The 20,000-nt window shown below is 48.0% G+C and overlaps 2 protein-coding genes across 2 annotated transcripts in view; one reads left to right on the top strand and one right to left on the bottom strand.

Moving 5' to 3' along the window:
- LOC310790427 (histone H3.2) overlaps positions 1-20,000 on the top strand; it is a gene marked incomplete at its 3' end in the record, with an annotated part of 253,276 nt that overhangs the window by 199,674 nt on the left and 33,602 nt on the right. The window lies entirely within an intron of this gene.
- Positions 1,930-6,537, bottom strand: hrh2a (histamine receptor H2a; the record flags this gene model as incomplete). Its single annotated transcript, XM_083651773.1, has 4 exons — positions 1,930-2,363; positions 2,912-3,106; positions 5,234-5,396; positions 5,529-6,537. The coding sequence occupies 3 exons, from the start codon at positions 6,535-6,537 to the stop codon at positions 3,097-3,099; spliced, it is 1,182 nt and encodes a 393-aa protein (XP_083507899.1). The 3' UTR covers positions 1,930-2,363; positions 2,912-3,096.

Raw genomic sequence — 20,000 nt, 5'->3', positions numbered from 1 at the left:
GCGCACCGAGGTTTGTTCATCTCTGTTTCAACACGCTTGGTAATGCAGTAGCCTAGTCAAAGGAGACAATATCCCGCTAATTTAGCTCATCACCGTTAATTGGTTGTTAAGTGCCTTTAATTACCAGGCAGGCTCTGGGATTTGGGTCGGCAGAGCGAGCGAGCGACGTGATTGGCCCATGTCTGTCTAATGGATATTGTGTGAACTGTGAAAAGCAGAATATGTCCAAACGGTGAAAGAGGCCCGCATTGACCCTGCTGCATCATCGCACTGTTTTCTGTTCACTCCCCTTTTCTCTCTCTCTCCTTATTTCCTTTCTTCGCTCCTTCCTTCCTTCCTCTCCTCCACCCTCCCTGTCCCTCCCTCCATCTCTGTCTCACTCTCTATCTCTTTCTCCAGATATTATTAACTCATTAAGTTTTTTTCATTATTTTTAATAAAAGATGAGTTATGGCTTTAGCCTCAGTGTGGCAGCACCCCCCCCTCCCCCCCCCTCCCTATCTCTCTCTCCTCCCCTTCAAACCATTTACTCCCCCCTCCTTCCCCTCACACCCCCCCTTTATTTTATCCTTCCTTCCCGGCCATATTGTGTCTCCTCCTATCCGTTTGACCCTTGAACTGCAGTTTTTGACCTCTGTGTCGCTGGCTACAACCTTCTGTCCATCTTCTTTCCTTTCGCCATAGTCACCCGCATCTATCCATCATCTCTCTTTCTCATAGCGCTGAGCAGTCTTTAGATGGCATTCATAAGATTTATGATTCACCATTCTCTCCCTGTGTCTGTGCAAGGAGGGAGAGAGAGAGAGAGTTGTCGATGACAGAGTTGAATAATGACAATCTGTATGATTGATAGCTTATACAGAGTCAGTCGAGTGTTTGTGTGTGTGTGTGTGTGTGTGTGTGTGTGTGTGTGTGTGTGTGTGACACACACAGAGAGGGAGAGTTTATGTGTTCTATTTTCCCCACATTAATCTGATGTTAAAGAAGCAATGATGAATGGTTTTCATGTAGGTTTAGCTGTCAATGGTCACTCCATGAGAGAGAGAGAGAGAGAGAGAGAGAGAGAGAGAGAGGTGACCAGAATCAGTAGACTACCAAGGGACAAATTATATTTTGTGTAGCGATGGATAGACCATGGCGGGAGGAAATGAAACCATAGTAACTGTCTTCTGGTTAGACAGGACACACTACAAGTTACACCAAGTGTCTGAGAAGTGTCAGGCTTATTACAGGCGCCAGATTCCCGGGCTGTGAAAAGCCTACATGGTATTACTGCAGCACTGCAAATCCATAGAATTCTCTTTTAACAATGGAACTCTGCTGCTTGTGATGAAGACGGGAATGAGTGTTTTCATCTAATGGATTTAATTGTGTGTACAATGTCCTATCTGACATGCAGACTTCTCACTGCATCGTTCCTTGATTGCCACAGCTTGTAGTATGCAAAGGTTTTAAGGCAACCATTTGAGGGGATGTTTGCTAAGAATCATGACCAGTATCTTTTCTGCCCAGTGTATACTGTAATAGTGTACTATTCCTTCAAGCCTACTATGTCTTCTGTATTGACGTTGACACATAATAGCCGATCCTTATCTTTGCTGGAACCATCTTCATTGCCTCAGACAATTGGTGTGACATCCTTGTATCCTGTGAGTTGTACTGCTCTTTATTCTTACGGTTGTTTTGTTTTGTATTCATTTTGCAGATACATATTTGTCAGTCCTCACCTAGATGAGTTTATGATACAATACACACATAGGCCACATCATTTATGTTGCGCCACCACTGCCTCAGCAACAGTAAAGGCAAAGTCTGGAGGCTGCTGCAGTCTTTGAAGTAGCAGACCCACAACCTGCTGCACTATCAAATGTCACGTCATATCTCAGCGTATTCCACATGAAGTCACACGCGTAATATTAATCCCTTTATCACCGTGTCCCTTCGCAGTCGTCTGTTGCTTTTGATTCAGCCAAACATCCATTTTGGATCTCCATTAAGCATCCATTTAACTTGTCCAGGTCTAAGTTGTGATTCTTTGTGCCTCCACTGGAGCGCACTCTTGAGTCAGGATAAAAAGAATAGCTTATGAGATTGGGTTGGAAGTCTCACTCGGTCCTCCGTTAGTTTTAAAAGTGCTTTGCAAGAGCAGTTCTTTCAGGGCCGCAATCCTCGCCCTGCGTGATGGTTGCAGTGGGATGATTGTTGGACAGCTAAACGTTGCGTGCCGTAGAAGCATCAGCTGGCTCCTGGTTGGAGAGAGGCCTGCTGTGTCTGTGCAGCTGCTTCTTGTTGAGGAGATGTGGAGAACGCTGACGCCCAGTTCCTCCTGTTTTTGCTTCGTTAAATTGTGGATGGGGTGAGTGCTAAGAGAAAGAGAGATACAGAGAAAGAGGATCAACTCTCACCATCCATTCATTCAATTCACTTTAGATCTGCAACTGCAAAGAAAGAAAGAAAGAAAGAAAGAAAGCTATGAAGATCTAATGCATACAACAATAACGTAGTCCTTTTTGGTTTTGGGTGGTTATAATTACATAGGATCATTCACGTCACCTGGATTAGCTGTTGCTCTTGCTACAGAGATGAGCTATTAGCTATATCCACAATGAGATATTGCTAATCATGAAATAAAAAACGTTTGTTGGAACTAATATCTGGCAACAGATGAATGCAGTCCACAAGGTGTATGCAAAGGATGACAGGGTTGTAAAATGGGTGATGTATCTTCTCTGTGCTGAAAGCAAACTTTTGGCCTAATAGTATTTCCATATGTCGTTATGTGCAACAACAATGACATACATTGGATCTGCTGGTCACAACTAATTTGTTTGGGGCGAGAGATGGACTGTGGGGGCGATGGGCCTGTCCGGTATGCCACTATTGCTTTCGATGTCCATGCTTATCTACTTACATGGTGTACTGCAGGGGCGTGTATTACTGCAGCACAAAACAAAGGGGCTTCCGCATAGAGGGGCTGCTGTACATCTCTGTCCGTCCGTCCATCTGTCTGTCTGTCACCATTGCTCTTGTTACTGAGGCGGATGGATTCTGGGTTGCCACAACAGTGCACACGGCATCCCCCTCGCCAGCACAGGTTCAGCACGACCTGGTAACATAGAATAAGAGGAGAGCTCAGGGAGTGTGTGTGTGTGTGTGTGTGTGCGTGCGTGCGTGCGTGTGTGCGTGTGTGTGTGTGTGTGCGTGTGTGTGTGTGTGTGTGTGTGTGTGTAGACAGAGAGAGATAGAGTGAAAGAGATCCATGTGGTCCAATACGACTCAGAAATGACTGCGGTAGCACATCCAAGCATCCTAATGGATTGATGAAACAAGTTTGTTTTTCTGTGTGCCCCAGTGTAACCTAGCCTGGTAAACCAACCCGTCACGTGAACTCACATTTCATTTGGTTCTCCGTGACGGTCTGGCCCCGACGCCATGGGGGGATTTTAGCAGGGACGGGAGCATGGGCGGGCGTAGTTGCCTTGACAGACAACTCCTTCAGCCAATCAGCGTCGGATCCAATCAAACCCAAATCCACTCGGGAGAATGGCAAAAACATATTTTCCACCGAGAAACTCTGCGGTTGCGGCGATACTCCTGTACTTGTTTAATTGTTGTTATTGAGTCTCTTTCTGCAATAACTGCACTTTATGGCTGTTTAAACTAGACAAATGCTGACATGACTCTTCGAGACGATCAGGCAAGGAGGCGGCCATTACTGTTTTGTTAGTGCAGTGCTAGTGCCGTTCCTGATTGGCCAACTTGCGCTGTCAATCACAGCAGAGTCGCTGATTGGCTCTTCCGATCTGCAGCTTCTGCTAAACCCCCCCACTGGCGTCGGGGCCAGACCGTCACGGAGAACCAAATGAAATGTGAGTTCACGTGGTTTACCAGGCTAAGTGTAACCTGCATTGTTTAGTCCCCCCGCAGCTGGGGATCGAACCACGAACCTACGGCATGGGATGCACGCGGACAATCTAGCAAGGAGGATAACACATATGGGCACTAGCATCTGTCACTAGAGCATCTCTTAAGGCAGTGGTCCCCAACCACCGGGCCGCGGACCGGTACCGGGCCACAATGCATTTGGTACCGGGCCGCGAGCCCGGTCCAAAAAAGAAAAGAAAAAAGATATATATATTTTTTACAATTTTTTTTTTACAAACTACACACATAAATAAACGTCAACTTGAAACTATGTTTCAACTACCACACAGCCTATAATATTATAGCCTATGTTTATTAAAAAAAAAAAAAAAAAAAAAAAAAAAAAAAAAAAATTGACAACCGGTCTGCAACTTTTTTTTCCATCTATCTATCTATCTATCTATCTATCTATCTATCTATCTATCTATCTATCTATCTATCTATCTATCCGCGGCACAAAAAAGGTTGGGAACCCCTGTCTTAAGGCATCAGGGAGTGTGGTTTACTCATTACCCCGCTAGCCGGGCGCTTCTCGCTCATACTGAGCATTAACGCCCGGCGAACGTCAACGCATTTCCCATCAAACAATATCAAACAATCGTGCCGCTCTCACGTCTAGGTGTAAAAACCAACCGTTACCTGAGCCAAACACGTGAAGTGAAGACGCTATCCGATGCCCAACATCCTCTTCTTTTAAATATATATAGGTGCCGCTTCCAAATTGTTGCATAAAATTCACTTTTCTGTCTTTGAAAAACCGAAAATCATTCATCTGGAGCAACCCGGAACAACGACTCACTGTTTACTCACTGTATACTCACTAATGCTCCCCACACTTCTGGAATGGCATTGCACCTACATTTTCAGTTTTTCAAAGACAGAAAAGTGGATTTTCTGCAACAATTTGGAAGAGGCCACTATATGTATTTAAAAGAAGAGGATGTTGGGCATCGGATAGCGTCTTCACTTCACATGTTTGGCTCAGGTAAGGGTTGGTTTTTATACCTAGACGTGAGAGCGGCACGATTGTTTGATGGGAAATGCGTTGACGTTCGCCGGGCGCTAATGCTCAGTATGAGCGAGAAGCGCCCGGCTAGCAGGGTAAGTTTACTCACTGCACAACACAACTGCTGACTACCGTTACACCAGTATAATTGTAATATGGTATTGTATCATTTCTTCCACAATTTTGGATGTTACCTCACTGGACCGCATGTTTTTGGCTCAGCTCTCTGCATACAATAATTCTGTTGAAGGGCATTTCTCTGCTTCAAACAGAAATATGTGCTTCTGGTTCCTGAGGATGTACCTTTGATTGCCATTGACATCTGTGGTAGCGGTTCCATTTGAAAGCTCGATAGTAGCCCTGCTGTTCATTTCCTGCAGCATGAGGTCTTGCTCTTCCCAGCCTGCCCTGCAGGTGGCAGGTGTGTGGCCACACAGCAGTGTCACCTCTGTAAGCTGCTGTCCGGCTGAGATGGAGACCAGGAAAGGGAGAATAGAAAGTGAGTTGAATATGTCATTTTAAAACAACCTCGCTTCCTTCTTAGATGATGGTGATTCTTGGACTAAGTGAAGATGCCACAACCTCCTCCAAATTTTACCTGGCACTACTATGGGAGATGGCTGTCCGCTCCTCCAGCCATTGTAACCTTGGCACAGCAGGCGGGCGTAGGCCGACCTGAAGTCCCTGTTGAGGGCTGCATAGAGAACGGGGTTGAGGGCTGAGTTGGCGTAACCCAGCCACAACACAACAAAATACGCCGGTCCAGGGTCTGACTCCAGCTTCAGTCCCATCACTGTAAACAGGATGAAATAGGGCAGCCAGCACACCACAAACGCCCCTATCACCGCCGCCAGTGTCATTGTGGCTTTGTGCTCCCTCAGAGCCACCGCGGCGAGTGTGGGAACCACAGTGGGAAGTGCAATGATGCTGGGCCGGGGGTCGTTTCTGAAGTTGTAGCTGGCGGTGGTGCAAGCGGGCCGGGCGGTGATGATGCGCTTGGCCTGAGCCCGCGCGATGCGGAGGATGTGGAAGTAAGTCCAGCACATGGCCACCAGAGGTAGGAAGAAGGTGAGAAGAGAATCGGTCAATACGTAGGACTGGTTCAGCTCGAAACGACATGCCGTGTCCGGATCCCCGGGGCCGTGGTTTTGCACTGACCCATCTGCAGTGTTCCATCCCAGTTGGATGGGCAAGAAGGACACCGCTAGAGACACCATCCACACAGACACCATCACAACAGCGACTCGCCACGGCAGCACCAGAGAGGCGTACCTCAGGGGCATGGTCACGGCCAGGTAGCGGTCCACGCTGATGGCCAGCAGGGTGAGGATGGAGGCGGTGCACAGCATGACGTCCATGCAGATGTAGAGGTTGCAGAAGGTGGGGCCGAGTGGCCAGTCATCAGAGAGCAGGTTGAGGGCGGAGAAAGGCAGCACCAAGATGCCGAGGAGCAGGTCGGTGATGGCCAGGGACACGATGAAGCAGTTGGTGAGGCAGCGGAGGCGTCGTGTGGCACCGACGGCCATGCAGACCAACACATTGCCGCCAATGGTCAGGAGGATGAGGACGGACACGGAGACGGCCACCACCACCTCACCTGAAGACATCATCACTGCAGCTTCACTGGGGGCGACGTTACATTAAGTTATTAAGTTATTAATTATAGTCACTTTGGGAAGTTGTGTGGCTCGTTTCGCTTAAGTGCATACCATGTCACTGCAATGTCTTGGTTCAACTCCGACCTGGGACCTTTGTCACATGTCACCCCCGTCTCTCTCTCCCGCAGTTCTTTCTGCCTCTGTTGCAATAAAGGCAGAAATGCTCTATTTAAAAAAAATATATATATACATAAAAATAGTTTCCTACCAAGTATACTTGACTGCAGTCTTTGCTTTTGCTAACTTGAACCCTCCTTAGCTCTCAGCTATCCTGCGACTTGACCACATGTTGAATTCCCATACACATCCATGACCAAGTTTGCAGAGGGGGTCTTGTGAGAGGTTAGTTGAACATTTATGTCTGTTGACAAATGCGCCTACAGAGACTTGTTCATGTGGCATATCAGCGCTATGCGTGGCTGCTGACGTGTCTGTGATGGTTGCTGGACAGCTCGTTCTCTGTGTGGCTGATTCATAGTGGTCCATTTCATCGTTCTGGCTCCAACACCATCTTCTATGGCCGCAGTGACACCTAGTGGACAGAGAGAAGAAACACACCTACAGTTACATGCTATATTGCAGTGCTTCACCTGACAGTGAGGAGTTTCACCAGCAGGATGTAGCACGTGCGGATCACACTATCCTCCCCAGTTCCCCTCCCCTCTGAACAGCCCCCCCCCCCGACCGCCCAGAGGAGGCACTAGTGCAGCGACCAGGACTCACACCACACCAGCTTCCCACCCGGAGACATGGTCACTTGTGTCTGGAGGAATGTCTGACCAAGTGGAAGTAACGCTGCCAGGAATTGAACCCGGGTCTCCGTGGTGGTAGGCGATTGCTTTTACCTCTAGGTTAAGTAGTTGGCACAAGGCATATAACATATAATAAACTTATATTCAGATTGAGAACAAACAGTGAGACAAGAGAGCTGCTCTATTCTCTAAAAGAGGATGATTCTTCAGAGGATAATGTGAACAATTACCATATGAAGAACTTTAATCTCCAAATGTACTTGTACTTGAACAACTGTTCAAATACTGTTGTTTAGCACTTATTGGTTTGACAAAAATGTACTAAGAATCTGTCTTTGGAACAAAGGAGCTATTGAAGACAGTATGTCGCCTAGAGGGACAATACAGATCTGATCTGTGTGATTCTACCAAGAACTCTTTAAAGGCAAATGTGTCAGGATACAATAAGGTTCTTATATTGTACATACTCAAGATGCCATTTGGGGTGATATGTAGGTACATACCCCCCCCCCCCCCCCCCTCTCTCTCTCTCTCTCCCTTCTTGTGTTTGTCAAGCAAACTCCGCTACACCTTGATCTTTACTCCCTGCTTGCATGATTTGTGATGGCAAAGAATTCCATGCATTCCCTGGTTTATCTTTTTAAACTAAACTCTTGCCTTGCATGCATGATTTGTGATGGTAAAGAATTCACTGTAGGGGCCAACCTTCTTTTAGCTGCCCCACTCGTGACATTGGATTTTGTATAAAGATGTGTGAAATTAGCTGGTTGCTTTTCTAATGCAACTTGTATATAACTAACTCACTTGTATGTCACTAACTAACTAGCGATTTCAAGATGCACATCTTTGATGAAAAGAAGTAAAGCTCTCTTCAAGTCAAGTCAAGTCAAGTCAAGTCAAGTCAAGTTTATTTATATAGCCCTAATTCACAAGCATGTCTCAGAGGGCTTCACAGAAAGTATGTCTAGCTGATTCTAGCTAACACACAGTAACAAGAATATACAGAATAAAGATAACATTTGAACATTTGAAGAAAGCAGGAGAGTGGAGGAGGGAGGGAGAGGGAGGAGGGAGGAGAGGGGGGAGGTGGGGAGAAAATAGGAAATGTGGAGAGGTGGGAGGGCGCAGGGGAAGGAGAGCAGTGGGAATGTGAGAGAGGGGAGAGGACAGAGAGGAGGAGAGAACAGAGAAGGAGAGGTGGAAGGGTACAGGGGAGGTAGAGTAGAGGTAGGGTCTAGGGTGGAGGGAGGGAGGGAGGAGAGGGGGGAGGTGGGGAGAAAATAGGAAATGTGGAGGAGGAGAGAACAGGGGAGGAGAGATGAGGGTGCGGGGGAGGGAGAGCCAGGGTAGGGGTAGGGTCTAGGGTTGGGGGAGGGGAGGGAGTAGGATACGGGCCCGGATTAGGGCGAGGGTGGGGAGAAATGGGAAATGTGGAGGAGGAGAGAACAGAGAAGGAGAGGGTGCAGGGGAGGGAGAGCAGGGGGAATGTGAGAGGGAGGAGAGGGCAGAGAGGAGGAGAGAACAGAGAAGGAGAGGTGGGAGGGCGCAGGGGAAGGAGAGCAGTGGGAATGTGAGAGAGGGGAGAGGACAGAGAGGAGGAGAGAACAGAGAAGGAGAGGTGGAAGGGTACAGGGGAGGTAGAGTAGAGGTAGGGTCTAGGGTGGAGGGAGGGAGTAGGATACGGGCCCGGATTAGGGCGAGGGTGGGGAGAAAATGGGAAATGTGGAGGAGGAGAGAACAGAGAAGGAGAGGTGGGAGGGTGCAGGGGAAGGAGAGCAGGGGGAATGTGAGAGAGGGGGGAGGACAGAGAGTAGAGGTGCAGGGGAAGGAGAGCAGGGGAAGAAGAGCAGGGGGAATGTGAGAGAGGGGGGAGGACAGAGGGTAGAGGTAGGGTCTAGGGTGGAGGGAGGGAGTAGGATACGGGCCCGGATTAGGGCGAGGGTGGGGGGAAAATGGGAAATGTGGAGGAGGAGAGGACAGAGAAGGAGAGGTGGGAGGGTGCAGGGGAAGGAGAGCAGGGGGAATGTGAGAGAGGGGGGAGGACAGAGAGGCAGAGAAGGAGAGGTGGGAGGGTGCAGGGGAAGGAGAGCAGGGGGAATGTGAGAGAAGGGAGAGCAGGAAGTGGCAGGGATTCAGGAAAATAGGGGAGAAGAGGAGAAGGAGCAGAGGGGGGGGGAGAATGAGGAGAGAGCAGGAGAAGGGAGGGGGGGGCGGTGGGATGTGGGGGAGGAAAGAGCATGGAAAGAGAGGAGAACAAGAGGGGGGAAGAAGGGAAGAAGCGGGGAAAGGGGGAAAGAGAGGGGGGGGGGAGAAGATCAGACAACTGACTACTCTAAGCATTAACCAGAGCTAACTGGGACATAGTATCTAGCTAATCTACAGCCTAATCTGGCCTATCCTACCCTGCTCTAGTCTGATTTTAGCCTGAACACTAACAGGTCAGCCTTAGGCTGTAGCTAATCTATCGCCTACCTAAGCTGTTCTAAACCAACCGGCAGCCCTCGACCAGTGATGAAGAGCACCGATGCCCCCCGACCCGGCCCCCGCCCACATATGGCGTGGGAGGGAAGGCCAGGCCGGGACACAGCGGCACCCCCTCACCCCCAGTGAACGCAAGAAAACCTTTCCACCATATGGATCGCCGCATGGATTGCCCCAGTGACTTGGCTGAGGAGGAACCTTGTGAGGTCGTTGTGCTAGGGGCCAATTGCTGCGGCCCAGGCGGACCCAGCCCCCACGCGACCCGCCCCCCCAGCCCCCAGCCACCAGCATAGTGACCGAGAGCGTGAGAGCAGGCCACGCGGGGGACGGGCCCACCCACCAGGCCACAGCAGCGGACCCCCATCTGGGGACTCCCCTCCGAGACAGGCCGAGAGATGCCGGGCTAAACCATGCACAGAGTTTCCGATAATGAAACTCTGTGAATGATTTATTATGGAAATAAAATGTACAAGAGAACAGAAAATTGAAAATGTAAAAAAGAGTCCAACAGAAGGGATATAAAAATGTAATTTTTAAATTATCCTAAGATCAGGGAAGGGAGTTGAAAATCTAAAAAGTAGAGTCCAAAAAAAAAATAGAAAATGCAGTCTTTAAGTGTTCGTAGGTTTAGAGAATACTAGTTAATTAGCTAGGTGACAAAAAGGGTAACAAGATTGGGAGTTCCATGAGGATGATCTGAGGAATCCATGAGTCCGCGTTGTTGAGGCTGGGGGGGGGGGGGGGTCCCCCCCTTCCCTTAGGCAGGCAGGTGACCAGGATGATGAGGATAGGGGTCGGTGGTGGTGAAGAGCCCGGGGTGTCAGACAGTAGATGGAGTAGCGGGTAGATGGCCTAGGGTGACGACAGGTGGCTAGGGCGATGACGGCCGGACCTAGGGCTGCAGCGGCGGGGGTGTACGTCAGGCCAATGAAGGACACCTGAGGGGGAGAGAGAGAAGAGAGCGGGGGAATCTGCGCAGAGGTGGAACTAACTCTATAGACAACAATAGAATTAGGTCCAAACAAAATTTATTAGGATTTTATTTTATTTTTTTATTTTTTAGGATGACTAATACTATACTGCTAATTCAGGTCTAAGTACCACCTAACACCACTGTCAATGATTCGGCCCTGTTTAGCGAACCTTAATCATGACCTACAACAAACAAAACTAAATTAGGTCAAGTCTAAGTTTATACTGATACTGCTGGCTTGTGATTGCCCGCTCAGCAGTTCAGGACTAGTTTTTTTCACCAGCTATTAGATTTTGTATCTAAGCTACTGGGTCAAATGATGCCATATTATTAAATTAGGTCAAGTATAAGTTTATAATGATATTGCTGGCTTGAGACAGCCCGCTCAGCAATTCAGGATTGTATGTACTCAAGAGCTAATAAATATTTCTAAAGAATGACATCATCAAACACAACTATCAAGCACAGCCAAATGATTGGGAGAATAAATGGGTTTTGAGTCTAGTTTTGAAGATTTCAATGGAGCCAGCTTCCCTAACTGACAGAGGAAGCTGGTTCCAGAGATGTGGAGCACGGTAAGAGAATGCTCTGCTACCTGCTGATTTTTTCTTAATTTTAGGGACGGTAAGATAATTACCGTCCTGTGAGCGGAGAGTACGCGTGGGAACATAGGGAATGATTAGCTCAGATAAGTACGGAGGTGCGAGCCCATGCAGGGATTTATAGGTTAACAGAAGCACCTTAAAGTCTGATCTGGCCTGAATTGGGAGCCAGTGGAGGGAGATTAAGACCGGAGTTATATGATCAAACTTCTTAGTTCTAGTTAGAATTCTAGCAGCGGCGTTCTTCCACTTTCAGAACACTGCCATTCTGGACTCTGTGAAGATGAGCCATAATAAACTATAATAAAACTATAAACCAAGGCAGATGAGCATGCATGCTGTGGGGTCATCATTATTTCTTCAGCAAGGGACAAGATACTGAGAGCCAGCTGCAGCAGTGACCGTGTGGCAATGTGGCTTGGCAGCAGTCTACTGTAGCTACAGTTACTGGACGTCTTGTTTAAATGGAATATTATTAAATACGCTCAACATTCAACATCCATGTGGAAAACCATTGTAAGAATCCTGTTAGATTCTTCTGTGTATCAATTCAATCAATCAATCAATTTTAGATTTATATAGCGCCAAATCATAACAAGTTATCCTAACATGCTGTGTATCAAATGGAAATGAATCAGGACCAACGAGGTTGGGGTTAATGATGAAATCTGCTTTATCAAATGTGATTGGAACAAAAGTGGATGGTGTGGTAGAGAACAGAGGTGTAACACAATCTCCCAATAGTACTAGCCAAGTCTAAGAGCCAAAGTCCTGAGATAAAATAATTCTCATATTTTATTTTAACTTTTTTTTTTAAATTGCTTTTATAAATAGACTTTGCACAGAGTGTTACTGTATTTATTCTCTGTCAAGTCATTTATTAATGGCATGTGGGCATGTGGGCTGTTAATGTGTGCATGGTGGAATGAGGATAACTAGCTGATAAGTGTGAGTGAGTGAGAAAGAGAGTGTGTGTGTGTGAGTGAGTGAGTGTGTGTGTGTGTGTGTGTGTGTGTGTGTGTGTGTGTGTGTGTGTTTGTCGTGCACGTACGTACGCACGTGTGTGTGCAAATAAGTGTGCAAGCGTGTGCTTGCGTCAATGGGTGGTGGGTATTGTTTGCTCGTCTATTTTCCACCTCTGTAATGGATATCTGGACGTGTGCCAGACGTCCAGGGTCCAGAGCCACTTACTTGTCACCTCCGAGAGAGAGACACAAAGACCAAGTGCCAAGTGCAAATGAACAGAATCGAGTAGAGAAATATGGCTTTAATTAAAACCGTCTACTGAATACAGAGCCCCATCTCTAATCTTTCAACTCTCCTAATCTTCCAAACTCTGTACATTTCTGTCGCAGACGTGCATCACGGAGCGCACTGCTTTGAACTTCATCTAGAGCAAACACTGATACCGCTGCCTCCAACGTACCGGAGCCCGGCTCTCACCCGCACGGGACGGCCCGGGTTTTCCTTTTGACACGGCCACTCTCTGAGAAAACACGTTCCATCTGCTGTCGCGCACCTCTCTGTCTGACTCACCATCAGTCACTTTCTCTCTTTGTCTCACACACAAACAAACAGCAGGAACGCAGTCCAGGCTCGCGTCCAATGAGCTGGTGAGGTCTGTCCACATAAGGACATGCAGTCTGGGTCAGTAGAAGCTTATAGGCACTGAGAGAACCTTGGGAGCTTCGGCGAGGAGCCTCAACTCTGGGACCCAAGAGAAATACTGTGTGTGTCCTACTGCTTGCTACTTGCACATGCACAGTCTGCCACTTGCCATCTGCCTTTAGCTACATGCACGCGGTCCTGTTCCCATGTTAGGGTGCACTGTATGCGTGTGAGAGCGTAAACATATTCGTTTCCTGTGTATATTTTTGCATAAACATGGGTTTTCTTGGTAAAATGCTATCAATCAGGCTCAGGCCAACGGAGATACATGAGCTTGGCCCGTTGACTTATTAAGTGTCGGGGATTAAGTCGAATGCATCTGCACTTCAGCAATGCACAGCTACTATTACGCTTTGGCAGCACAAACGTACGAGCAAAGTCACTCAGCATCATCGCCGAGACGGAGGGATATGGCTCGACCACACTGCTACTGGTGTCCACCCGCTATGTCGACCACTCGCAATGCCGACCTTAGGTTTAGGCGTGGGGGGTGGGTGGGACAGGTTAGGTTTTGGGTTAGGGTCTGGGGGAGGTTAGGTTTAGGCGTGGGGGTGGGAGAGGTTAGGTTTTGGGTTAGGGTCTGGGAGAGGTTAGGTTTAGGCATGGGGGCTGGGAGAGGGGAGGTCGGAACAGCGAGAGGTCGGAACAGCGACATGGAACCACTGCTACTTTGACCAACATTCACCATTTGTGTTTGGTTTCACTCAACGTTTCATTAGATGTCCCAGACGAGAAACGATGAAGAGTGTCTACGGGCACGGGCGCGCGTGCTCACACACACACACACACACACACACACACACACACACACACACACACACACACACACACACACACACACACACACACACACACACACACACACACACACACACACACACACACACACAGAGACAGAGACAACACACCACTTTCTTGGTAATGGATTTTGAGGACTGTAATGGATTTGGTAATGACTGCTAAGTGCTGTGTTTTGCCCAGGATGTCTAGAGGAGTGCTGCTCTACAGGGTGTCTAGAGGGGTGCTGCTCTACAGGGTGTCTAGAGGAGTGCTGCTCTACAGGGTGTCTAGAGGAGTGCTGCTCTACAGGGTGTCTAGAGGAGTGCTGCTCTACAGGATGTCTAGAGGAGTGCTGCTCTACAGGGTGTCTAGAGGAGTGCTGCTCTACAGGATGTCTAGAGGAGTGCTGCTCTACAGGATGTCTAGAGGAGTGCTGCTCTACAGGGTGTCTAGAGGGGTGCTGCTCTACAGGGTGTCTAGAGGAGTGCTGCTCTACAGGGTGTCTAGAGGAGTGCTGCTCTACCGGGTGTCTAGAGGAGTGCTGCTCTACAGGATGTCTAGAGGAGTGCTGCTCTACAGGATGTCTAGAGGAGTGCTGCTCTACAGGATGTCTAGAGGAGTGCTGCTCTACAGGGTGTCTAGATGAGTGCTGCTCTACAGGATGTCTAGAGGAGTGCTGCTCTACAGGATGTCTAGAGGAGTGCTGCTCTACAGGATGTCTAGAGGGGTGCTGCTCTACAGGGTGTCTAGAGGAGTGCTGCTCTACAGGATGTCTAGAGGAGTGCTGCTCTACAGGATGTCTAGAGGAGTGCTGCTCTACAGGGTGTCTAGAGGAGTGCTGCTCTACAGGATGTCTAGAGGAGTGCTGCTCTACAGGATGTCTAGAGGAGTGCTGCTCTACAGGATGTCTAGAGGAGTGCTGCTCTACAGGATGTCTAGAGGAGTGCTGCTCTACAGGATGTCTAGAGGAGTGCTGCTCTACAGGATGTCTAGAGGAGTGCTGCTCTACAGGGTGTCTAGAGGAGTGCTGCTCTACAGGATGTCTAGAGGAGTGCTGCTCTACAGGGTGTCTAGAGGAGTGCTGCTCTACAGGATGTCTAGAGGAGTGCTGCTCTACAGGGTGTCTAGAGGAGTGCTGCTCTACAGGATGTCTAGAGGAGTGCTGCTCTACAGGGTGTCTAGAGGGGTGCTGCTCTACAGGGTGTCTAGAGGAGTGCTGCTCTACAGGATGTCTAGAGGAGTGCTGCTCTACAGGATGTCTAGAGGAGTGCTGCTCTACAGGGTGTCTAGAGGAGTGCTGCTCTACAGGATGTCTAGAGGAGTGCTGCTCTACAGGGTGTCTAGAGGAGTGCTGCTCTACAGGATGTCTAGAGGAGTGCTGCTCTACAGGGTGTCTAGAGGGGTGCTGCTCTACAGGATGTCTAGAGGAGTGCTGCTCTACAGGATGTCTAGAGGAGTGCTGCTCTACAGGGTGTCTAGAGGAGTGCTGCTCTACAGGATGTCTAGAGGAGTGCTGCTCTACAGGATGTCTAGAGGAGTGCTGCTCTACATGGTGTCTAGAGGGGTGCTGCTCTACAGGATGTCTAGAGGAGTGCTGCTCTACAGGATGTCTAGAGGAGTGCTGCTCTACAGGATGTCTAGAGGAGTGCTACTCTACAAGGTGTCTAGAGGAGTGCTGCTCTAGTTCTTTCTACTGCTTTCTCAGAGGACAATGCGGTTTCATGTTTCTGGGACAGTTGCATGTAGATCTGTGCAGTCGGTTTGTGGTCATGTGGACGCTGCTTCAAGGCTCCATGCAGTGTGTGTGCGTCGGTGTGTGGGTGCATTTGTGCTTCTGTGCAGTAGCTGGACTTAAGAGAGAGGAAATGTAATGTGCTGAACTTAAACGACCTCCCAAAGTGTCCCCGGAGGCGCGCGTTTCCTCGACAGCTTCCTTCCCGTGCCTGTTGCCTCCTATCTTTCAGGACCAGTAAGATGCAAATGGCCTGGATGGGATTCATTCTGTCCCAATCTAGGCCTTCCATTATGCAGTAAGTGGCTCGGTGAAGAGACGGTATTGAGACGACAGCGAGGCAGAAAAGAAGTTGGAACGTGGCTCAATGCCAGACGTGTCCGGAGTCCCAAGATGAGTAATGAGGTTTTTTACCACTCAGCTGAGACGCGCTGCCTGATTTGTGAGATTCTCCAAATACCAAGTGTTCGTTCTGCGACCGTCTTATCAACCAGATGTGTCTTTTTAGAGAGAACTGTCTCAGGAAAAGGTGCTCTTTCTCAGCCCAATGACGAAGGCTTTACACATGTACTTCTGCGTCATAGAGCTGAAACCGGCCTGGAACACACCAACCTTCAAAGGACTAGTGGCAACGGAGGCCGACTGTTGCGTCGCATCACGTCGCCTGTGACGGGGCCAAAAAGTTGCACTACACCGCAAAGACTACAGCCGGCGGTCAACTAGCATGTACTTTCTGCGCCTGCGTGAGACCTACGACTGTGGATATACAAACCATCATGAAAGCAGTGTTTGCCCACCATTTTCATACTAATGAAGTTCTAACAGAGGTTCAGTCAGAAAGACTATAATCTGCACTTTACTCTTCCTCAGTTCACCACCCCTTCAGATCTGCTCACACGCTCAAAATAAGCAACTTCCAGGCTTCAATTGAATAATCAGCTGTTTGCTGCCTGGTCTCTTTTAACCAATAGCATAGCGTCACATCACCTCCATTGTAAGCCTATCACATTGCTTTTCACCCCCCATTGTAAGCCAATCACATGGCTGCTGTGCTTCTCGCACCCTCCACCTCCCCCTCTCCTCCCAGTCTTCGCAGACCCATCAGAGTCATCAGATTCTTCAGTCTGAAGAGTCTCATCAGTCACAGGAGGAGAGGCATCACCATCACCACCATTCACTAGTCTCTCCTGATTGAATGCTCGCTCACCACTTTATAAATGGTTTCACAATGTAGCTACTGTACCTCTAATGGAGAATCTGGCACTGGCGTTGTCAGCCAATCTTTAGCTTGTGGAAGAAGAAAGGAAGAGGCGGAGCTGATTGATAAGGAGAAACCGCTCTAAATGGGTCATATCATGCAGTGACAGGCTCAAGGGGCTTTCCTGAAGGCCACATTATCATGGAATTTGTGTATTGGAATGATCAGATGAGATGAAGTTGAAAAATAAGAAGAACCTTTTGTGCGTGCCCTCTCTTCTCATGCACTGATTCAATACCAGCTGACCAGCCAATCAGAGTGATTTCTCTCACCGACGGCCCGAAGATTCAACATGTAGAATTGGCCGAAAAAAGCGCCGACAAGGTCGACTAGAGTCAACGGTGCGGAACACACCGCAAAGACTAATGTAGGGCGACAGACGCTCAGCGACAGCCCAGACAGCATGGCCGACATCACCTTGGTGTGTCAGGCGCTTAAGGAGAGGAATCATGTATTCACCTTATGTAGAAGAGACAGACTGGCTCGAGAGACTAAAGCTGTGTTCACACCGAGATATTTATTTGTCTCTCTGTCGCTCGATTCAACCCTTTGGAATCGCTCTGTCGCTGTCTTTAAATCGCTCGTCAACATGCACAATAATTGACGGACATCTGGGGGCTATAACGGTCCGCAATGTCATGATGTTTGTCCACTACGAGCCACCGTAGTTGTTTACAAGCTAAGCCTATCAGCATGCTCCTAACGCGAGCTCTATACCGGTAGTACAGACTTCACTTCATGTCAGCTGTCAGCCTGTCAATCAGCTGTCAATGCGGTTTGTTGCCACACAATAAACCAGCGGTTTGTTCCAAGCCAGTGTGATCCTTGACTCACTCTCACACGGCAGTCAATCAGCGTTGAATAGCGAGCGACTGATGCAGCGAAATTTCATCTTGGGATATTTCATCTCGGGCGGGGCGACGAGCGAATTTTCGCCCTATCGCTCTGTCTCTGTCGCTCGGACGCCCAGCGATTTTTCTCCCAATCTCTCCCAATCTCTCAATCGCTCGTTTGCATTGACTTTGTATGTAAACTCAATGCCAGCGAAAAACTTTAATAGGTCGGTGTGAACGCACCTTTACAGGAAGTGAAAATACAATCGGAAGTTCCGATTGTATTTACAGTTCCTGTGACTCATAAACCTAGTCTGACTCATAATGTGAGTCAAACTAGGTTTGACCAGGTGAGTCAGACTAGTTTGAGCAGGTAAAACAGCCGGCGTTTTGAACAGGAAGTCCTGATACAATGGGTCAAGTGGGCGGGGCTACATAAGGTGAATAAATTATGTAAAGCAGTGTGTTTGAATATCTTTACACAGTCAGTGAAATGTGGAGCGGCTTCAACAATTCCCACATACAGGAAGCCACTGTTTGAGTGGGATTAAAATAATTGGAAATCATCGTCAAATCAGTGGGATGGAGTTGTATTGAGTTGTTAGCAGGGCAGAGAAGCACGCCCAAAGAAGTTAAAGAGGTGCAGATGCAAAACATCTCAAATAATATCAAGAAAGGAAGTCATACACTCAAAAATTCTCCTTTCTCTTTTTGAGTGTTTGACTTCCTTTCTTTATATTATTGTAATCAGGGCAGGAAACACAACTTTTTGTTTGTTTATTCTAGTTTTGCTGTCTATTCAGGTGAGGATGCTCTCTTACATGAATGATCATTTCATACTGTAGGTTCAGATTGTAATATTATAGGCCCAGAAATGTCCAAAACAGCTTTTCTTCCTGTGCACAGTGTCCACCAGAGCAATATCTAATGCAATCAGACATGCAAGCTTAATTTATCTTAATATCATAACCCAATTGAGCAACGAGGTGGAGCCCATACTTTATTGAGTGAGTGGGTGGAAGTGAGTCTAACTCACTTCCTCTGCTCTGGCAAGAACTACAGTATCTATATAGCTACCGTATATATATTTTGTGTGTGCATGTGTGTGTGTGTGTGTGTGTGTGTGTGTGTGTGCGCGTGCACATCTGTCTTCCTGTTTGTCTTTGTGCTTGTCCTGGACAGAGCGACATTGAGAGGGAATTGAGAAAGAGGGAAGTGGTCTGGGATGGCGGGTTGCTTGGTAACGGCTCTGTGTCCCTGTCTGTGTTTTTGACAGTCAGTGGTCCTAACGAGCTGCGGAATCTCCACAAAGCATGAAGAAGAATAAACAGTACAGAGTGTGTGACACACACACACACACACACACACACACGCATGCACACACACACACACACACACACACACACACACACACACACACACACACACACACACTCAGGTCACATGGAGATAGTAAATTGCCCTCATTATTGCCAAACTCCACCCTGCCACACATCTTCCATGTCAACATTGCAGCTTCCGTATAGAATGCCTCAGCTTAATGAATGTCTTTGTAATTAAACACACACACGCAAACACACCAGGCTAAAAAACCACAGAACTTACTGATAGCAGTATGCCCTCAGGATGTTGTGTATGCGAGAAGGCTAATCAGAACCTTGAAGCAATCTTCAAAATGTCTTATCAGATCTTATCATCCCCCATCATCACTTTAGAAGTAACCAGCCATAGGCTACTGTGTTATCACCTGCTCAGCACGCGGTTTACTGAACTCTACTTGGCCACATCCTGTAGCTACACATCGCCACACGTTGAGAGCGGCTTCAGTTGACACATTCTGTAGAGTCAGTTCTGCTGCTGAGTCATGCTTTTTATCCTTTAATATTTAAATAATTGCAACATTTTCAACAAAATAATAAGTTTCCATCTTGTTACTCTTACTCCTCCATATTGTTACTTTTATGACATCACACAATACTGATTCAACCTATACTCACACATCATGATAGCTTTTATATTGGCTGTTCTCGGACAGCGGGAAAAATCCTCCGGCACTCAGGAAGTGATGCGTTTTCCCCCCAGCAACAGCAACTGATCATGTAACCTCACATTGTGTTTCTAGCCGCAGTGGGCGGCAGTACTTGACAGACAAACTCCCTCAGCCAATCAGCTACATACATGGGATAAACAAACACTACAACTCCACTAGTGCATACTCTTGTTCTTGTTATCGAGTCTATTTCTGCAATAACTGCACTTATGGCTGTCACATTACTAACGGTAACATTACCGCCTGTTGCTTCGGGAGCCACCATCACTGTTTTGCCAGCGGC

The sequence above is a fragment of the Poromitra crassiceps genome (assembly GCF_964638095.1).
Source record: "Poromitra crassiceps genome assembly, chromosome: 15".
Taxonomy (NCBI): domain Eukaryota; kingdom Metazoa; phylum Chordata; class Actinopteri; order Beryciformes; family Melamphaidae; genus Poromitra; species Poromitra crassiceps.
Note: the sequence above shows the minus strand (reverse complement) of the source record. Positions and strands in the feature narration are given on the sequence as shown.